The following is a 21909-nucleotide window of genomic DNA, read 5'->3' as shown; positions in this document are numbered from 1 at the left end:
GCAAATATAAATTGATTAAATTGAAAACCGTATGTCCGATTGGCTTCAAACAAAAGGCATATTGATAAGTGTGTTTTGCTCTACTCAATTAATCTGTTTAAAACATGCATAGAGCACTTTCATAATGCCTCCATTACCACCTTAGATGCCACTCAGTTTCACTAAAAAAACCTGAAACTGGTGAGAAAAACCTGAAAAAGTACATGAATGCAGGCCAAAATCTGGTGGTTTCACTCTTCACTGACAATGTGTACACATGATGATTCCAATTAGGGGTACTTTTCAAGAAATGTCCACGGAATTTTCGAGGACAAAATTGTTTGCGATTGTCCAAATTAGGGGTGTTTTGGAGCAAAATTGTCCTTGAAATGAAAAATAGGGTGTATTTCTAGGACTTTCGTTCGTGTTTTTTGTACTTTTTCTGACCGTTTTTTAATAGTTCCACACAAAATTGATAGGGTATATACATTTTTTCTGAAAAAAATTGTCCTCATTTCCCTGTGAAATAGGGGGCAATGTATTCAAAAGCGTCCTTGAAATGGTAAAAATAGGGGCATTTTTCCAGAAAAAATGTCCTTGATTCCCCATGATAAGGGTGTGAAATGAAAATGCCGCGGATATGCGTCCTTGAAATAATAAAAATAGGGGGATTATTTGAGGGTAAATTGTCCTTGATTTTGCCCAAAATAGGGGGTAAAATTGCTACAAATGTCCTCGATTCCCCGTAAAATGGGGGTCATTTTCAAATCCTGGAACGGTCATACGTCCTACCTTTAAATACAAACTGAACACACCGGGACCAAAAATGCCCCAAAACGGGCAGTGAAAATAAATAAAAACACAGGTAAAAATTAAAAAAACCTGAAAAGTGGAATCTCTGATTTTAGAATATAACCACATATTCTGCAATATACATGTATACTGAAGTATCATAAGCTCATGAGCTTACACATCAAATGGGAATGTCAATTTCACAGCATGCCGTGTCACTGTGACTGTCAACATGGGTCAATGCCGACAGTACAGTATATGTATGCATTAGGGTGCATCTCTTGCCCCTCATGTTTCACAAATTTCTTGTCCCTAGTCTCAAAATGTTCCATTGGTCAAAATATTACCCCATACCAAATTTAAAATTATTCGAATTCGTTTAGGGGGCCTCCGTGGCGTTGAAATTGTTGGTCAATTGCCATACCATATGCATAAGGCAGCTATTTTGTTTTGCATGATTAACATTAGAAATTACTGTTGCCTTATGTATTTTGCCCATATAGTTAGGACTATTATGATTCAATATATGTTAAAAAAGCTCATGTCCCAAAATTTAACAAAAGGGAGCTATCTACAAGGACCAAGTTTATGTAAACATAAATGGCTGCCCTTTGCTGTCTTTACTGTGTAATTGTGAAATTACTTAAATATTCATAACTTTCCTGTGTCCATGCCAACTTTGAACCGTTAGGCTGATAATTACTACTACATGCTATTGATCACACACTTGCATCTAGACCTTGCTGAATTTGATGAGACAACACACACACTACAGGACTGAGGTTCTTCAAATCTTGATTTGGATATCTCCGACTGGTACTGGCATGATCATTTACCTTATTCGGCTTTATACATTGTCTTTGTTGTTGCCGTTTAAGCTAGTGCTTCTCCTGTGTTGGTACTTAGTCAAATGTCACTGGAGAGTTCTGCAAAGTGTACCATTTTGTTTGGTTTTACATTGCAACTTTCTTTTATGTAATATGATTTAACTGGCACTTTTTTGAAATTATATGATTCACATACTAACCTTTGTATAGGTCTATGAATATTTCCATGAGGTACATGTAGTTCTTGGATTGGAACCTCAATTCAAGTTCAAGCAGATCTTTATTGGGAACAAAAGTTTTGCAGATCTTTATTGGGAACAAAAGTTTTGCCATTCATCTGGCCTAGCATCTACAATGCTCTGGAATCGTAAACTTAACTTCCGAGTTTGCTCACTAATGCAATTCACAACTTCGCGAAATCATCTCTGCTGAGAGCTGCGGTCTGAAGATTTGAAGGACCTTAGCCTTCCATTCTTTTTAACGTATAACATGATGCTGTCTCATCAAATTGAGCAAGGTGTATAAATGTACAACTTGCAAGTGTGTGATCACTCTTCTGTAGTAGTATCAGCCTAATAGGTCAAAGTTGGCACGAAAACAGTAAAGATATGTATATCGAAGCAAATTCACAATTACACAGTAAATACAGCAAAGGGCAGCCATTTATGTTTACATAAACTTGACCTCTGTAGATAGCTCCCTTATGTTTTATTTTTTTGAGTTAGACTATTTTAACATCTTGATTCATTAATAGTCCTGACTACATGAACAAAATACATAAGGCAGCAGTAATTTCTAATGCACTTATCAAGTCTTTCCCCGGCCCTGGGGGACCCGGGACATAGCGGGGAACATGCCGGGACGTAGCCGGGGATGTACACAAAATCATTGCCCAAGAGGCGGGAAGTTAGCCAGGACTTGGCGGGGATGTACAGTAGATCGTCCCCGCTATGCCGGGCCAATCATTCATGTTAGCGGGGGCTTTTGCAGGGGTGTACAATTTTTTTCCCCGCACTGCCAAGACATAGCCGGGACTTTCACGAAGAAGTCACACCATTAAAAAACATCAGTATACCAAGGACGGCCGATTTTGCATCTGTAATGCGCTATTTTCACGATTGTGGCGCTACAAAACAAACTGAGGAGTGGGTAATTACTTGTTTTTAAGTAACCAATATTATATTAAAACCAATTTCGTGCATCTATAAATGAAAGTCTACTTTTTTTTAAACACTTTATTTTGTTTAAATCCTCAAACATGTTGTCTTTAAAATTATCGGCATGCACTATTAAATCGGCCGTGTCTTGTATAAATCACTGCTTTCCAAATAATCCAATCGATCTTTTTTATTAGGCCTATATTGTGTCGTTCATTCAATAATCTAGACGGGTATACCGCGCTGCAAACTTTAGCACGTGCTATTAAAGTCGTTGACCCCTCTCCCAGTAAGACTCCCGCTACTGACGAAATGCAATATTATTGCCCTAAAAAGTTGAATTAACTTTTCTTCTTCTTCTTTTTATCTATGCCCGTATACCGTATATTAAACTCTGCAAGATAGGCCAGGGCATAACCGGGATTGTACATTGTTTTAACGCAAGTCCCGGCCCATGGGGTCGGGAATTGTGCCGGGATTATCACACTGTAGCCCGGCTAGCGGGGCCGAGTCATAGCGGGGATGTACAGAAAATTTATGCCCGTAGGGCGGGACTTTGAGGGGTCAGTGCCGGGATGTCACGCTGGCAAAATGTACTTCCCCGGCTAAGTCCCCGCTAGTCCCGGGTCCCCCAGGGCCGGGGAAAGACTTGATAAGTGCATAATGTTAACCATGCAAAACAAAATAGCTGCTTTATGCATATGGTATGGCCATTGACCAACAATTTCAACGTCACGGAGGCCCCCCCTAGGCTAAACAACTTCGGAATAATTTTAAATTTGCTATGGGCTAATATTTTGACCAATGGAACATTTTGAGACTAGGGACAAGAAATTTGGGTAACATGAGGGGCAAGAGATGCACCCTAGTATGCATGCATGGGGATCAATCATCGGTAAAAATCATACAGGTGTCCGTCCTTAAATTAATTGGCGACGGCTCCCTTGCAAAGTCGCTCATCAATCACTGTGAAACAAAACATATGCAAACGTATAAATGCAACATTCTCAAAATAACATACCCATCTTTGATCCAGCACCAGTAAATATTTACATCGAAAGTAAGTCCGTATTGCAGGTAGAATTTCCTAATCTCTTGTCGATTTCCTTTCGTTCAGGTACTTTACTTCCGCAGTCGACTGGCAGGTTCATTTCGCAATTCTAGAAACACACAAAAAATCCCTAAACTTATTTAATTTTGATGTATTTTCACACTTTTTACAAGCTTCTGAATGGTATTTATGTAATATACAATGAAGTATGGTAATAAATCTTAAAATTGCTTCTTTACTACTTTTTCAAGCTTCTTGGTGGAATAATATAGCCTAAGTTTTTACAACATTTTTCTTAATTCCAATTAAAGGTCAAGTCTGAGAGAGCATGCTGGGAATGATACTGGTACACACAAAAAATGGCCGCGATCGCAGCGTTGCAAAGCTACGGGAGTAGCGATAGTGAAAATGGCAGTGACGATGACACAAACGAAGCCCCGTCTGCTGATGCCACGGCACATTTACGACCCCTTGAGTCTGCTAGCAATGTCCAAGATATTCAGAAACGTTTGCAAATAAATGCAGCACCTGTTGTGGAAACAAAGGTAAACTTGTTAAGCTTACCAAACATGCATGACATGCATCAATTCAAATTTCATTCAATGCATGGATGACATGGTCCTATGGCAATGATCAATTGAAATGACCAATGCAACAGTAACACACACATTACACATGATATTTAATATATTATTGTTGATTGTTGATCGAAAAGTCTATCTTTAATCCAGGGCAGGCTAGACTCGCTTGCCAGTCCTATATAGGCCGTACCTATGTATATTAAGGACTGGCTTACGCCATTTTGGATGTCAATGGGAAATACACACTTAACGATTTGCGCCGGTTCAGTGTTCGATTTACCTGGATTCGCATCGCAAAATGCGAGTCATTTTTTACAAACTGCTACTCAACTACACAGTAGGTAACCTAGGCAAACCTTAGTTAACACATTTACTAGTCAGCGAATTTGCCGAGACCGGGGCCCCAACACAATGCATATTTACATAGAAATTTGAATTTTTTTCGAGAATAGGTGGGTGAAGGAAACCTACATAAATATGTTTTCTATACTTCACTTGACCCAAATATATGATTTTTATGGTGATAATCAAGTCGCACATGGAATTTTAGAGGATTTTGATAGCAGTTCCATTAAAAAAGCTGCCATCGCCATGAGACTAAGATCTAGAAACACCCCGAAATGCCGTTTTTGGGGAATTTTGCTAGCTGAATCTTTTTGATGAAAGTCAATCTTAGACAAGATGTAACTTTGCTACGAAAAAAAAAAAAAAAAAAAGGTTTTCAGTTTTGGCTTAGTTTACTCAAGGGCTTTAATTTGATATATAAAACGATGCAATTTGATGGCAAATTTGAATTCACCTAGGATACCTATGGCAGTGTGTCTTGACTTGGGACCCTGGAAAAGTGGGAGGTGTGACACTTTGACTGAAAATTTCAACTTTTCTCTTTAATTTAACTATGAAGACAGCATCATAATCCTTCAAGGGTACATTCATTTGAAAGCTAATTTATTCTGCTTGAACATGATACCAAAAGATAAGTAATACGACATTGCTAATTAATTTTACGGACCAATAAGTTAACGAAGTGCAAAGTGGGAGGATCACGGACACGGATCTTCGGACACGGTACAATGTAATCTCTATGGGAAAAATGAATTTTTATAGGTACCAACTATGATCCACTTGAAATTTTTAGTAATTAAATATTGTGTAGTTAGATGTATTTGAATGGACTTATTAATAGTTCTGCTGTAATATTTTATAAATTTTACTTTAATTATACAGATTAATGACACTTAACGAGCTGCTAATTAAGAGTAAAACGATGATGCGACAAAAGCTCGGACATTCAGAAATTATGTTGGGAGTTTGTACCACTGTGATAGAAGTCAAATATCCACCCCTCATTAATGCTGTCTTTTAGAAGCAAGTAATTATAAAGAATTAAACAAATTGTTGGCCTGTAATGTTCTAAATTATTAGATTACTGACACTTAACGAGTTGTTAATTAGCAAAGGCTAAAATAATTTTGCCATCAAAAACAAGTCTGATCATTAGAAATTATATGAACTACTTTGAAAAACTACATCTTTGTCCTACAGGTCAAACATTATACTCCCTCTCATTTATGCTGTTTTTAAAAGCAATTAATAATATTAAAAATAAAATGCAACATTGTTTTTAAATTAAAATTTAATTATCATAATCTAAGTCCAGGAACAGAGTTAACACAGTGTCAAGAACTAAAAGTACAAAAAATGTAATGGCCCATAACAGTTCCAAACACTCGGAAGCTCCGCTCTGTAGCATTTGTTAACTGTGAAAGATAACTGAATGTCAGAGAGCTGTCATGTTATTGTATGGCATGTTTATAAACTGATTTTCATGCTTGTAAGGTTTGCAAAGATCAAAAGTCTTCTACATCTAAAGCACCAACAAAAAAGTGTCATTGAAACTGAAGAAATGGCAAACATTATTGCCAAGGATCAGTAATTGCCATTGAACCATCAAGTGATTCATATGATTACCACTTGTTTAAAAGTTGCATCAGAAGGCATTATTACAGTCAATGAAGTAGCTTTTGTTCATTCTGACTATAATCATACATTAAAAATGTCGATTGCAGATCAAGCCAGGAAGCAGTAACTCCACGGCTATGGAATTTCACTCATAATTATCAAGTGACTACAAGAGAAAGGTGTTTGAAAGTAGATGAAAGACCAGCCATTGTACCAAAGCAAAATATAGTACAATAGGCCTATTATGTTGGTATTGACCTTTCACAGAGCAAGACAAAAGGAAATTATTGTGTTCTTCAAAATGCAGACCATGAAGACATTTTGTGTTCATTATCGTGACTGCGCTTTGATTCAGCTAGGATAAACAAGATGGGTAAAAACTGAGGATTAAGCATGTTAGACAGGCTCATAGTTATGCCTTGTATTTTTTTATGTTTAGAGAGCATGTGTGTATAACCAGAAAGCACTCTGGACATGATTTTCCTAGACACGTTATGCTGAAATAACAATGTGACGATTTTTACAGCAAATTTTATGAAGGTAATTTTCATCCTCATGTATCACAATTACCTTTATAGGGATACCTGTAAAACTATACATATTTAGAATGCTCTTACCTTGAATAATCCAATTCTGGCATGGATTTTACTCTAGGATGTATCTCATCAGTGGACCAAATTTTTTGAGTCATACACTTTTTTATGGAAAAATCACCGATATTTGTACTTGTAACTTCTTAACCCTTACCCCTATCAAGAAAATAATGTCATTTTTGAATTCCTTGGAACAAAAGCTTCAAAAATATGTATACTTTTAATAGGGTGAGATGTTTAGTTCTTGCGAATCAAACGTTTGAATCAAAAAAGGCGTAAATTTCTTGAATTTTGTCGGTGTCACGCAAAAGGTTCCCAACTTAAGACACGCGGCCCTATACACAGACCAGTAGCAAAAATGCGATCCCAAAAAATTGGGGAAAAATGCCTACTTGCGATCGTGAACCACGCTGATATACCATCATTTGCAAGTTGCCATTTGTCGAAGTCGAAAATGTTTCCATAAATTCCATTTCCAAGAAAATAATCCACAAAAATATGACCCAAAAGTCCCTAAATCGTGATGTTTACGCCATTAAACTAAATACAGTATCCTCCCTTGTATGCAAATTTTTTGTTGTGTTACAAACTTCCATGTATTACCAGATAACTAAAAACGTGCATATTAATTTTATGACGTCATAGAAGTAGCACTGTTTATATGGTGTATAGTTCAGTGGTGAGATGGAAATATCGTGTGTCCTTGGTGACAATCTTCCAAAATTATACAAGATTTTTAGGATTTCATAGATTCCTCACATTATTTTAATGCTTCAGCTAATAAATTAGTGAGTTTCCTCTACTCAAAAATGTAGGACTTCTCTTGATTACTGAAGGAAAATTTGCATTTAGAAAGGGCACACGATAATCAGCTTAGGAAGTTTAGGTGCCGAATTTTGAACCACATTTGGTCTGCAAACTTAGGAAGTTTAGGTGCCGAATTTTGAACCACATTTGGTCTGCAACACTGCAGTTGCATAACATTTTTTAAGCATTGAGTACTGGGATTGAGTAATCTGTGAGAAGATAAGAAAATACAAAAAAATCGATAAAATATGGTGAAAACAAACTGCTACTCAAAATTTTGGAATTGCTACTCAAATCTGAAAGTGAGTAGCAATTTTTGCTACACAAAAAAATGGATGAAAATCGAACACTGCGCCGGTTAGAAACTTGAAAAAAAATCTTTAAAATGTTATCAATGTATATAAAAGTGGTACCAACCTTATTGTGCTTGCTAATTTAAGACTCGGTTGAAACAAAATTAAGGATCGAATGCATTTTAGTGTCCAAAAGGCAAAATTATCGTCAAAGTTCTGCGAAATCGGCACCCTTTATGAAGGGTTCAGAATTGAATCGGGAAGCGAAAATATCCGATCTTTGCGATCAAAAACACAAAATTACAACTTTAAACATACTATTGGCAAAAGACATTATTACCAAACAATATAGAATAGAAAATTTGACATCATTTTCTCAAAATATTGAAGAAATTTGCTCACTAGACATCGAAAAAGTACGCAATCCAATTCCCGTTCAAACGCGTGAGAAACTGAAAGTGCATAATCGTGACTAGGGCAGGCCATAACCGACGATGGATACAAATGTATGATGAGGATACATGTAGAACGTGGAGCTTTACTCGAGAACTCTAGCTCGAATTTGCACCACGATAGTTACGCATTCGATGCTAGAGTGCGTTGCTATCGTTTTTTGGTCGGACAGCGGGTCACTGCAATATTTTGCACCATGGGTTATTTATTCAAAATGTTGAAATTTGGAGTCAACTATCATGACTATATCTTTTGAGCAAGATTTACCTATTTTGGACAGTCAAAAGTGGAATTTGGTCAAAGTGGAATTTTAGCAACATTTTTGATGCAATCGCCTGTCATGATCAGCTGTGTTTACTTCTGAACTTCCATTGCTTTACACGGTGTTATGCTTTGAAACAGCGAATCCGACTAGATTTTGAATGCAATGGTCTCTAGCCTAGAATGTGAAGCTATCGGTGAGCAAATTATTGGCTAGACTTCTCGAGCAAGTGGAGCTATGTGAGTATCTCAAAACATATCAGAATCAGTGAAGCATGACAACATGTAAAGCAATGGAAATTCGGAAGTAAGCAACGGCGATCACGACAGGTACCGTACAGCACCCAAAAAAATTGCTTTGACACATCGGCGAAAAAAATTTGTAAACTTTGCTCTGAAAATAAATTTCGGTACCATTAAACAGAATTGTTTTAATACGTTTGAAAATTGGCGACGATGGAATGATTGAAGTACCGTAGTTATAGTTCGATATATAGTTCCACACTCTATCACTGCAAACCCAGAACGTCTATAATTCAGCAAAACGTCTAGTATTGGAGATTAGATATGAATAGGGTATTAGCCTTTGTTAAACTGACACTGGACAAAATTATGGACACAATTATAGACACATTCATGGACTGCTAGCTCCCAATTTACCAGCCCAATCACTAACTAATATTATTCAATGTTGATTATTGTACAACTGTATGTAAAATTACTATTCAAAAAATTACTATTAACATACACCATTGAAATCCATGCTTAACACTTCCTACGACAAAGTGATTCAGAAGTGAATCACTTGGGTCACGTGACGTTAAAACAATATTGCCTGCCTTATGTCACCAGTCATTGTTCGTAAAACAATGAAAAAAATCGAAAAAATCGCGATCAAAAAGCACCTAATTTGCAATTGCTCTTCCGTCGTCATTTTTAGGTGTTTTTATCTCAAATCTAAAAATTTTAATTCAGACAAATTTTATTTTATAATATTGATGACCTTTAGCCTCTAGATAGCCTAAGTCCCTTGAAAATCAGTGTAAAGTACTTAAAGCATGTCAACAGCTAAAAGACTCACTTTTCGCCGGAAGCTGGAAAATGTTTTTAGGAAAACAATCTAGAAACGCCGCCGTATTTTGGAAAATTCAACAACAATGTGATCGCGAAATGGCGAAGCGATGTGCCAACGCTGATCTAAACCGTGTTTTTCAAGATGAATCGGATGATAGTGAGAGTAAATTCGAAGGATTTACGGAAGAATGATAATAAGGGCAACTTTGGGAGAAGTTACAGCTGCTGACATCGATGAACAAGCATTGGAGCGTCTAAATATCATATGGGATGGCCACTGGGTGACATGTCCATACGTGGGTTTCAGTATCAATGCATTCATATGCGTGCGTGGTACTGCATTAGAAATAATTCGTGTAAGGACAGTTACTCTATAGCCAAGGCTTATATTAACCAGGCACCCAGGCTCTTTTTACCCCATGGTTGCCCAGTTTTGGCTCCTGGTGTATCCAATATTTTACACTACAAACTATAGGACCAGGAGCCATCTTTGGGACCAGGAGCTCATTTTAGCTCCTGGTCCAGGCATACTTAATATAAGGCCTGTCTATAGCCTACCATAAAAAACATCAGGGCAACGCTGTATCATGCAGGCTACGTACCTCTGTATGTAAGTTTGTTATACATGTATTTCATTGTTCATGAGTCTGAGATTCATAAAATAAATATTCAATTACAGTACGACGTACACAGATTTTTAGTTCATCTCAACTCAAGTTCGAGATTTCGGTGACTGCAGTATCGAATTGTGCAAGTAATATTCATCGCAACGAGCGTACACGCAAGCGTACAAGTGCGGTTTGTCCACACGCTTGCGTCTCAACCGCGAAAAAACATTGACGTCATCGTCAATGCTCTACACCGAACTTGAAAGTCATGATATTGAAAGCAGTGAAAGTTGGAGTGAACCAATGTATACATGCAATGCATGCATACCCATGCACACTTTACATTCAGTGTTTATTTTATTGAAAAAAAATGGCTTTCAGTAAATTGAGAGTGAAATACTAAAAAAAAAAATAATAACGCTTACTCAAACTGATCAATTTCTATATTTTATTTGTATTTTTATTCAAAAACAATTGTATAAATAATATTCTGATACATTTGAGCAAATAATATAAACTCGACACAAAATCTACACAATGTAGAGAATTTTATTTGCAAAAATCAGGAAACGGCAGCTATTATAAAAGCACCCAAAAACACCCAATTTTTCAAAATTGCTGCCCTTGGTAGTAGGAAGTGTTAATGTTTGTTAGCAATTCACTGAACTGGAAAATTGCTTCTTTTCACTGATTTATAAGAGCCCATAATGATATCATGTTTGCTTCTTATTCCAGAATCACCCATGTGTAAAATACACCCAATGCTGTTTTGGGTATTGTCTTATAATTATGTGAAGAACAATACTAGCTTTGAATTTTCATTATTAAGTTGAAGTAGACATGACAACAAGTATCTAAATGTAAAATGATTTCACTTCCTCTTGACTTTATGTAAAATGTTGGCCATACAACATTTCCGTTAACAATGGTAACATCCGAATCAAATGTAACATCCGAGACAGAAAGAGTGACATTTTGTTGAAGAAATTTAATTAGAGGGGAAATAAAAAGGTCAAATGGATTGGAAATCATGGGAAGGCCATAGTAGAAATATTTTTACCATACCCAGGTTTGTTCTTTGAGTGTGCAAACCGTTAACATGTCAAGTTTGTTTCGGATGTTACAAGGCAAAATGTTAACGGAAAGTGAGGCCAATAACAGGGCATTGTAAGAAGATTTTAGAATATACACTTAAATGAATGTGAATTTCTAGTAAATATGGTGTACATCCTCATTTTCCTAATATTGCTGACTCCATTTCACCTTTGTAAACCTTGCTAGTGGAAAAAATTACAAGTTGTTAGCTCTACAATATCTATTGTCTCTATGCATAACACATAAGATAAAAAGCAACATAATTAATTTGGTTCACTCCTTTCAAATTAATTTCATTACTGACATATACACATGTCCTAAGAAATTTATTTTAAATTTGAAAAGCAACTTACACTGAATATTTCTCCATTACACTAGCAAAATACTTTGATTTAAAATCAATAAAATGTGTTTCGGATGTTACCCATTTTTTGTTAACAAGTCCAAAATGAAGTTGTAATTTCAATAAACTTTATAATATTTTAGCATTAGATGATATCTAAAACTTATTGAAAATAATAAGTAGCAATTTTGTCATAATCATTTATTTCAAAATTGAAAAAAGCTGCATTTTCATAAAAAAGTGATAATTTTAACATAAAATATATAAGTATGTACATGTGTTAGGCCTATATTGGAATCACTATGCACATATACCAGAAACGAAGCAGGAGAAATACTTACTATGCTTCATACAGCTTCATTATGTCCGATAAAACAATAAATTATCAATGGAAACAAATTAACCACTAAGAAAAATACTCTTACAACAGAACAAGTTTCATGGGAATTATTTGTTAACACAGACTTATGAGCTGTTTTAATACGATCAGTTTTTGCATATTTTATGTGTGCAAATGATAAATGATTGTGCCTTGCATTAAAAAATTTCTGAGTGTCCATCATGGCAACATACCTGTTGTATATGGTCATTTTCACGGTAAAGGGTGTAACTTTGGATTTTTAACATTTTGATCCGTAGTGTTCTCATAAAGCCACAGAATTCCATGTTTTTTGGCCACATAAGTCATCTAGTTAGCAGCTACCTTGGGTAGCATAATCACCTTCGGGAGTTACTGCGTTCAGTTTTAGCAGGCTTAAATGTACCTAATATTGCCATTTTGAAAAACTATAAAAAACAGTAACATTTTTGTAAAACCCTGTGTTTTCTTCAGTTAGTTGATGGATAATTTTTCTTATCCTGAAAGTACGGTCATATGTTCAGTAAACACTGCCACATTAGATTTGGTTGTGAACAGCCCTGTATTTTTGAGAACCGGACTTGAGATTTGTCGTTTCGAGGCTTCATTTTCCGTTAACAATTGTTAACAAACTTTGTGGGTATAGCTTTGGTTCATAATTCTTGGTTATTTCTTCACTTCTTCTTGATTCATAACAGTTGATATCTTAACTTGAAATGGGTAACAAAAATTAGTCGATTTGCAAGCTTTTAAAATTTTTATAAAATCTTGACTTCAAAAAGAGCCGTTTTCCGTTAACTTTTTGAAGCCTCGAAACAAACTGTTCAGCAAGCTTGGGCAAATATAAATAAAAGAGCTCATCCAATCTATTTATCAAAATGTAGCAAAGTAGATCCTCAAGTCACTTGTTTTTAAATCATGGAGATATATATCACCGTTTGAAAATGGGACCCAATACAAACTTTCCGTTAACAATTGAAGCCTCCGAAACAAACGAAGCCTCCGAAACAACAATAAGGTTAATTATCATCTATGCATATCAATATTGATGTGTTCCATATTGATATCTGCATTGTAATTGTTACATGATATGTGCAGAATGTCATAAATTTAAAAAAAAATTGATATTATGGTTAATGTTTGAAAAATATACTGATACCCAAGAAAGCCTGTTTCGGAGGCTTCACCTGCAAATAACACCATACTTAACGAATGGGTGAAAAAATTACCATGTTATAAATCTACAATATCTGCCGCATAGAATCATTGATTCAATACACACAAGAAAATAACAGCTTAGATGATCCCAACAGTGTTGTTTTCAAAAAAACTACTTCTGCAATGTTTAACCATTGTTAACATGAAGCCTCGAAACAAAAAAATGACTTGCTGTGATAATTTAATTTTTGTCACAACTGAAATTCAATACTTAGAAGCAAAGCATGAAAATTGGTAATTGTGATATTTTTTACCTATTTTTTCATGTCAACTTGAAGTAGTTAGCCAAATATTTTACTTTTATGATCACCTGTGTTGTTAACTGAAGCCTCCGAAACACAAATCGCTTGAATTGCCAATTCTAAAAATAACTTCAATTTCTGTGAAACTTGGCTGGGAGGTTCCTTTCATCAAGTAGTATTTGTACATGAAGTTAGACATTCAAATTATTTTAGGAACCCAATTAAAACTTAAAAAATATGTTTAAGGTTGGGAAATTTCCATTGCAAATGACCCTTGATGTTAAAATTTTCAAAATTGCAATTACAAACATAGCAAAACATGGTATAAAATTTAACTTATATCTGTTGACTTACTTTGGAATGGGATTTCACATGTATTCCAGCTTTCATGTCATAATTTTCTGAGCTTATGTAAAATACATTTTTTCTTAGATTTTAACCAAAATGTTATGGAAATGTCAAATTTTTTATCAGAAATTAAAAGGTTTAAGCCTTGAAACATTATTTTACTGGAATTTAAGTTGCTTCTATGCATGATTACAGTAAACAGAAACATATTTAAGTGGTTTGAAATTTTGACCCTAAAAATCAAAAGTTACACCCTTTACTGTGAAAATGACCATATGCAATGATCTCATGTTGTTAATTCAACTTCCATCCATCAAACTTTGTAAAAATGTTAACATCATGTAACATCGGAATCACTGCCTTTAATTATACACGTATTTGTACATATTTTGAATCATTTGAATAATTTCAACAGGTTTTCTGATTCAAAGTGATTGATATTATGCTAAAATAATGAAATGTCCCAAATGTTTCCCTCAATAAGTTCAATTAGATTGCAATTGCATGTTAACGTAATGTAACATCCGAAACACTCTTAAGTTGGGAAGACGTAAAAGAAAGCCTGATTATGATTGTAAGAAAGGTGTAGCCCTTTGTATTATCAACTTAATGCTTCAGGGAGCTAATTAATTTGGTTTATTATGATGTCCAGTGCACAATAAGGATGTGGGTAACAATGTATATATGAATAAATGCCATATCAGTACATGTATATACATCTAAATTAAAAAATTTCTTCAGTAAGATGAAAATATCATTTAATGATGATTAGATTTTCAAGTGATAGGTTTAATCATCTGACAGTGATTATCATTTACATTTTTGAACTAATATGTGCTTAGAAATAGGGCCAGATACCTGCAAATAATGCATGTTAACAAAATAATGTAACATCCGAAACCCCCAAGTATCTAGAGTTACATTTTTACTATAAAGGCATTATCAAACTATTTTGATATGTCAGTACTTGGTTTTCATTACCTTGTTCACATATGGATTAGCAATATATGTGGATGAAATTAATTACATTTAGAGCATATTTTTGACCACCAAACCTGCTATTTTGCCCATTTTTCAGTTTCATATGCCTGAAAAGTTACCTAAAAGTGATCGTAGAATGGCCATATTTGGTCAATAGTAACTTGGACTCATTATTTTCCTATGACAACTAATTTGGTAACTAATGGGCATTACAGTAAGCAATATCTAGCTTTGGCAACAAGTTGCTTTTTTATGAAAAAGTCTCATTTGGCCAAAGGGTCTACAAAGTTTACAGACCAAATGAACAGAATTAAGCTCCAAGTTTTGTATTTTCATAAAATTCAAGTCATCTGCTTTGAGAAATGACATATTTTAAGTGTCTTCTGTCAATTTCATTTTTACCCTCTCAGTTCACACTTTTGATACATGTTAAAAAAACCAGAGCCTTATGATATTATATATGTTGTTGATTTGGCATCCTTGTCATATATAAGCTTTAAGATGTATACTTTTAATGGTCTAAAATGTATTCATTAAAAGTTGTGTTGAAGTGAATCAAAATTGGTGATATTTTTATCATAAAACATTATGTTACACAAAAGATGACCAAGTCATGACATGCGACCTGGTTGTTTTTGCAGAGATTCAGCTGTTCCATCAAATTTCACTGATTCTGACGCGTTTTGAGATAGCTTCACGTTGTATCCTTATATCCATCGTCAGTTATCAGTGGCCTGGATTGAAGCACTTAGAAAACTGTGTACTGAATTTCACGAACATAAATTATCTGATCGTATCCAATAAGGTAGATCGCTATCCAAATAAGGCAGATGGTAAACAGCGCCGCTCATTAAAATGATGTCATCAATTTTGGGAAAATCCAGACTTGGGCAAATCAATCAATCACCCAATTGGCAGACGTTGACTTGTCATTGCAAATTAATGATGACACCCTTCCAGTGTAATATTTTCTTGTACATGTGAGCCCAGCCCTACATTTAGTGAACAGAATATTTTTTACCCCGGCCATTTTAGATAAATAAAATGAAGTTAGAGCAAATTTTCATCGCTATATGTTGAGTCAGTTTTCAGCTAGGAACTCGGGAATGCAAAATTTAAGTAAATTAAACTGTTGATTTTTAAATGCTTCATATCATTTAAATTTTGTTTTGTTAGTGTGAGGATAGACTTTTCGATCAATTCTTGGTGAACAATTCAAAATGAAAAAGTTTGATTTCTTATCATGGGCATAAACTCCCAATATTTATAAAATAAGGAATATCAAATTGGTGTTTTCCATGCAGAGAAAATGATCTTGAACTGAAAGTTCCTGTACAAACTAATAGGGATTTTGCCAGGGTGTCCCCTTTGGCAGACGTGAGAAATGGGTTCAAGTGCACAGGATGGAACAAACCCGACCAAGAGAATGTTGTCATCGGGATTGTTTCTTATATAAACAACTTGTTTCAATTTACCCGCATGTGCCTCGGGGGTGCCCGAGGGTGGTTTCCCCCTCGGAGTCAGAAAATTTTGCAAAATGTAGGTCACAAACACCCATTTTCCCTCTATTTTATCATAATTTTTTAACTTAGGATTATTGGGGGAGGGCTAAAAGGTATTCCAGCCCCGGCACCAAAATTATTGAGGGAGCTGAGCCTCCCCCAGTCCTCCCGGTTCCTAAGCCTATGTGGTGGCCTTCATGTTTTGGGGGCATGAAACTAGCTTTCTTCTTATGAAACCCAAGGACCTGTAGGCTTTTCTATATTTTAGTAATATGTTTGGCCCACTTAATTGTGGGAATAGTCATTCAATTTGAGAAAGTTATCAATCTTAGCTCAAAACCTTCATTGATGTGTGTGTATGTATAGGCCTACATGAAACATCAACCCAAATTTTGGACTTGCATAAATTCTGAAATATCTGTTTTACTGACAATATCCTGATGAACTTATTATGTACGGTACTGATGCAGGCCTAAATGGTGCCTAATATAAGCCTTGTACTGACAACAATTTTATGTACTATTTTTCCTTTAATACTACTATATACAGGAATCAGTGGGTAGTTTGAGACCTCTAGATCCATCCACAAAACAAGTCAGCTACAATCCACAATATGATGAAATATTTACACCTGAGGTAAGTTGAGTCAAATAAGAGAAATAAACTGCTGTCTTTGGAAGTATACTACACAGATTGCAAACAACACACACTCCCACCCCTTGTTTGCCCTTTTTTTCCAACTAACTGGGGACCAAAATGGTGGAATTTTTAGATTTTTTTCTGACAACCAGAGTCATCAATATTACACTCATGGTGCCCCCAGTTGGAATATTGCCATTTGTGGCATTTCAGATAGAGTGGATTTGTAGCATATTAGCTTGAGTCTCGAGACACTTATGACTTGACTCAATTGTGACTGTGAAATTACTCAACTCTGCTCAACTTTCAAACCCAAAGACTCAGCTCCACTCAAGTCCCCAACTCTAGATAACTTGACTTGAGATTCGAACCCCTGATAACTCAAATAGACTCAACAACTACAAGTCAGGTTCATTGGATAAAGGGATCAGATAGCAACATTTGCACAGTACTTTTGTGGGACCTGAGAGCACATCAGACACCTTAAATTGCATTCTAAATACATATGTACAAGTGATTTGAACATTTTGACCTTTTGTATTGAAGAAACACATGTATCTTTAATACGAAAAGTTTTTCAAATGATGTTCAACTTTTCCTCCCTGCTACATCACTTTAAGTACTAATCATTAGATTTATAAAGTTTACTTTGAGGACTGTTAATATCAAAATATCAATTTTTAATAATTTGCCATAAAATTTGTATTATATCGCAAATTTCAAAAAAGTAAAATGATTTTATATCAGAAGGACATTCCTCATATTCAGAATGCAATTTGATGTGTCTGATGTGCTCTCATGCTTTCATGTCCCACAAAAAATACTGTGCAAGCGTTACTATATCTGATCCCGTAAGTTAAAGGTGATAATATCTCTATCAAAATAATGATTTTTTTTCCTACCTTTTCTTGTGACAGGTTGGACCATCAAATCCATTTAAAACCCAACAACAAACAGCTCAGAAAAATATGCTGGCAGGTTACGTGGAACCAGCCCACTTCAATGCCTTCCAATTTGAGAACCAGAGGCGGACATTCACCAGCTATGGTAAGATCAAAGGGCATTGCATGATCAACAGCCTCATCCACCCACTTGTTATACCACTAGAAACCTCTGGCTACATAATATTTGTACCAGAAAATCTTGTAGATTAATTCGGTTGTCAAATTTGTATTTTCTTCTGGTTTACCAGAACAACATTGCAACACAGTGGCCTATGGAGCATTGTAATACACATAATCAATTATGCATAACTCGCAAAAAGAGGATGCTAGGATCATGAAATACTCCTTATTCTATTAATGATATCTATTAATGATATCAAAATGCATTCAAATTCAATGCATTTTGATATCATTAATAATATGATTTATGAATACAAAATATCAATTTTCTTATTAAAAACACAAAACATCGTGCAAAATTCAAATTTTTTTCTTTTAGGTCAACCATGAATGATCCTAGCATTTAGGTCTAGGTCCGGGGACACTACAAAACCGGGAAAAATAACTTTTTTTTTTGCAATTTCGGGTACCCGGTTACCTGCCCGAAAAATGCGCCGGTTACCCGGGCACAAAATTACCCGAAAATCACACCCCTAAATAGTAGCGGGTACTACCCTTACAAAAATTGCTGGTTGTTTGTCTCTTAAATTTCAACTAGTTGGTGTGTACTGGTTGTTTTTAGACAAAGAATTCCAATCACTTTTCAACCACTTTCCAATCACCTAGGAACTAGTAGAGTCAACCAGTTGTTAATAACCAGTCAACTCGACTCAACTGGTAGATAGGCTAGTTGTCAACCAGTTGTTATACCACTAGTCAACTCAATTCTACCAGTTGTTATACCACCAAGTCAACTGGTAGATATACCACTTCTACTGGTTGGAATCAACCAGTCTACTGGTTGGAATCAACCAGTCGTTAAACCACCAATTATAGACCAATCCAACTGGTTGGAGGAGGGCAGAGTCTACTACTACTAGTATTAGTACATTGTATGTTAACCACACATCATTTTGCATCATCTTTATTTACTTTTTCTTGGAATATGTGCATGCATGCATGCATGCATGCATGCATGCATTCTGAATAGCTATTGAATTCAAAATAGTGTAAGAATGAATGATTGTTGAATATCTACCTGTTTATTTACCATTTTCAATTAATTGAATTTCAAAGGGAAGTGATTGACAGTTCAAACACAAGTTAACAATACATTTGTAGACTGTTGAATTTTTATTGCAGGCCTGTGGCAAAATCCAGGAAAAGGGAGGGGGGATGGGTAATATAATTAATACAGTAATTTCATGTCATTTAATTTTCAACATTTTCTATAGGCCTACATGTAGATCAGCTCTTGAGCTGACCTTCATTTGGATAATCATGGTAATACATGTAGTATCATGTATTTTAATCCTTTACTAAGGGACCGTTTCAAACACTTGTAAAGGGGGGGCTGATGCAAAAGGATGGCCCTGAAAATTTTTGACCCTCCTAAGGGGACCCTGAAAAAATGACCACAAATTTTCCTGGAAAAATTAAGTTTATATGCTTTTCTATGGGTTGAACCACAATTTTCATGTCAAAAAGGTGGGCCCTGCAATTTTTGAGGTCTGTAAGGGGCTGTGCAATTTCCAAACGGCTCGCCAAAAATCGCTTGCCCCCCCCTCTCGGCCCGCCAAAAATCGCTTGCCCCCCTCTCGGCCCGCCAAAAATTCTTTGCCCCCCTTGAACATGCCAAATTTTTGAGATCCCAAATTCCGAACTCTAAATGGTCTAGATTTATGTTGCGAGCGCAGCAAGCAGGAAAATTTGCATATTTAAGCGTTTCCGTACTATTTTCCTATGTCTTTTTAGAGCGTTTTATTTAAAAGACACCCCTTGAATGCATGCCAAAATCGCTTAATTGCAGGGCAAAAATGTTAGCGATGAAATGTTTTTGCACCAGGTCCCCCCTACGTGTTTGTGAACGGTCCCTAATGACGAAGTGTTTCATGTTGAAGGTTCATGGTATGTACTATGTTGAAACTTGAGCGTTGATGTTTTATGAAAATTCTAAAATGTGAGCGCCCAAGATTTCACATCAAAATAGCATTTTACCCAAGTTTACAGTATAAAAAAAAAAAAATAGACAAAACTTGGTTCAATTTTAAGGACTAATTGTTCAAAAAAGGGGGGTTAGCTTATTCAATGTATGCTGCTGAAAAAACGGGGTCACCATAGGGTGTAGGATTTGCCAAAAATACCGGGGTCTTTTTCGGGCACATGACTTATGTCAGCTTATGTCAATATATCATGGCTTGCTATTAAGCGGCCCTGCTTTTAATTGGTGTAATGTTTGCTTTTCCCCAGTCCGTGGGAGATTCCCGTATCTAGGGATGGCGCTGAAAATGTGTCTAAGCAATGGGCTGGGGCTAGTTCTTCAGCGACCATTTTCAGCGCTTGATTTGGTATGGTACGGTATCATGATATCATAACCCCGGGCCGGCCATACCCTGATATCAGGCCCCATAGCCTTTGTATGATGTGGTAAGTAACAATGAACTTTTAGTGCACTCCACTCCCGGATGTTGATGAAATCCCCTACCACGTATATGAGTTCGAAGTTTCATCCGAGCTCCGTCTTGTATTTTATTTCACAATATCATTAATATTAAAATATGTCGGTTCCGACGACGATGGAGATTTTCAAGGGAATGCTTTACTCCTAATCTAATAGGCTGCTGAAATACCAGAGGAGTAGCGACAGTTTGGGGAAATTTACCCCATATTTTAATCACGGCCGTGGCATCGACAACGTGAGGTGCCTGACGGACGCGAGATATTGTGGAAGGAAAGAATAGTAGAAAACTGGTGAATCAGAATTGTAGTTTCAAATAAATATACTCAGATTCCATAAGGTTGGTTATCAGTAGAATAGATTCTTACCCATGAATGTCATCGAAGAAGGTTTCCAACTGCCAAATATTTCCTTCCATCTCGGCCTCCTCACAACACGTCTTCAACGTGAACCCTGCGCATGCGATATTGCCATACCATGATAGCGGTCGACTCGTCTCGACCGGGTCTCGACCTGGTCGAGTCAAGTCGAGTTCCCGGCCGTTTCGCGTTTTCGTTAGCAATTCAGCACACAAGTTTGGCCAGAAATCCAATGAATTGACTCCAAATGATAATACACTGTACTAGTCCCAATTTTAAATCAGTCATGCATGTAAATATCGCATATCTTTGCATATAAATGGTTAATATTTCGATTTCATAACATCAACATGATCAAAATACCTCCATGATCAAATCAACAATCATGACAACTTTTCAACTTCTTTCTTTTCTATGAGACGCCAAGTGTAGCTATTTGTAGTTGGGTTTATTGATTGAGTAATGGTAATAAAGACCTTCAAGCACGGGAACTTTATTAGGGACACATCATTAGATTCTCGAGGGGGTAGGAAGTTTTGAAACTAAATTCACCCACTACCATGACTACATCATACTACATGAGCAAAAAAAAAAAAAAAGTGCTGAAATCACTGGCCTTAACGAAAATTTATCCATCCCCAATGAAAAAGAAATCTAGGCCTATGCCACTGTTAATGACGTATATTTTTGGTTTCTTTTTTAGGACTCGAAGGGGGGGGGGTCAAAAAATTGAGACCATAAAAAGGGGGATAAAAAAAGTCCACCCTTTTTTTAGGGGAATTAAACATTTTTTGAAGTCTGAGGTCAGGCACAAACACAAAAGTT

General features: G+C 35.9%; 2 protein-coding genes across 3 annotated transcripts in view; one reads left to right on the top strand and one right to left on the bottom strand.

The window, feature by feature from the left end:
* The window catches only part of LOC140144692 (SH3 domain-containing kinase-binding protein 1-like), a 106944-nt gene extending 103046 nt beyond the window's left edge, over nucleotides 1-3898 (bottom strand). The window contains exon 1 of the mRNA XM_072166501.1: nucleotides 3777-3898. Within this exon, the coding sequence (XP_072022602.1) occupies nucleotides 3777-3780 (4 nt within the window). The 5' untranslated portion in view covers nucleotides 3781-3898. The remainder of the gene's footprint in view (nucleotides 1-3776) is intronic.
* Nucleotides 3899-4157: 259 nt separating this feature from the next.
* Nucleotides 4158-21909, top strand: part of LOC140144703 (pre-mRNA-processing factor 17-like) — a 96978-nt gene continuing 79226 nt past the window's right edge. For both annotated transcript variants that reach the window (XM_072166513.1, XM_072166514.1), the window contains exons 1-3: nucleotides 4158-4351; nucleotides 17075-17161; nucleotides 18082-18211. In XM_072166513.1, coding sequence (XP_072022614.1) covers nucleotides 4166-4351; nucleotides 17075-17161; nucleotides 18082-18211 — 403 coding nt within the window. In that variant the 5' untranslated portion in view covers nucleotides 4158-4165. The remainder of the gene's footprint in view (nucleotides 4352-17074; nucleotides 17162-18081; nucleotides 18212-21909) is intronic.

This window comes from Amphiura filiformis, unplaced genomic scaffold (genome assembly GCF_039555335.1).
Source record: "Amphiura filiformis unplaced genomic scaffold, Afil_fr2py scaffold_73, whole genome shotgun sequence".
Taxonomy (NCBI): Eukaryota; Metazoa; Echinodermata; class Ophiuroidea; order Amphilepidida; family Amphiuridae; genus Amphiura; species Amphiura filiformis.
Note: the sequence above shows the minus strand (reverse complement) of the source record. Positions and strands in the feature narration are given on the sequence as shown.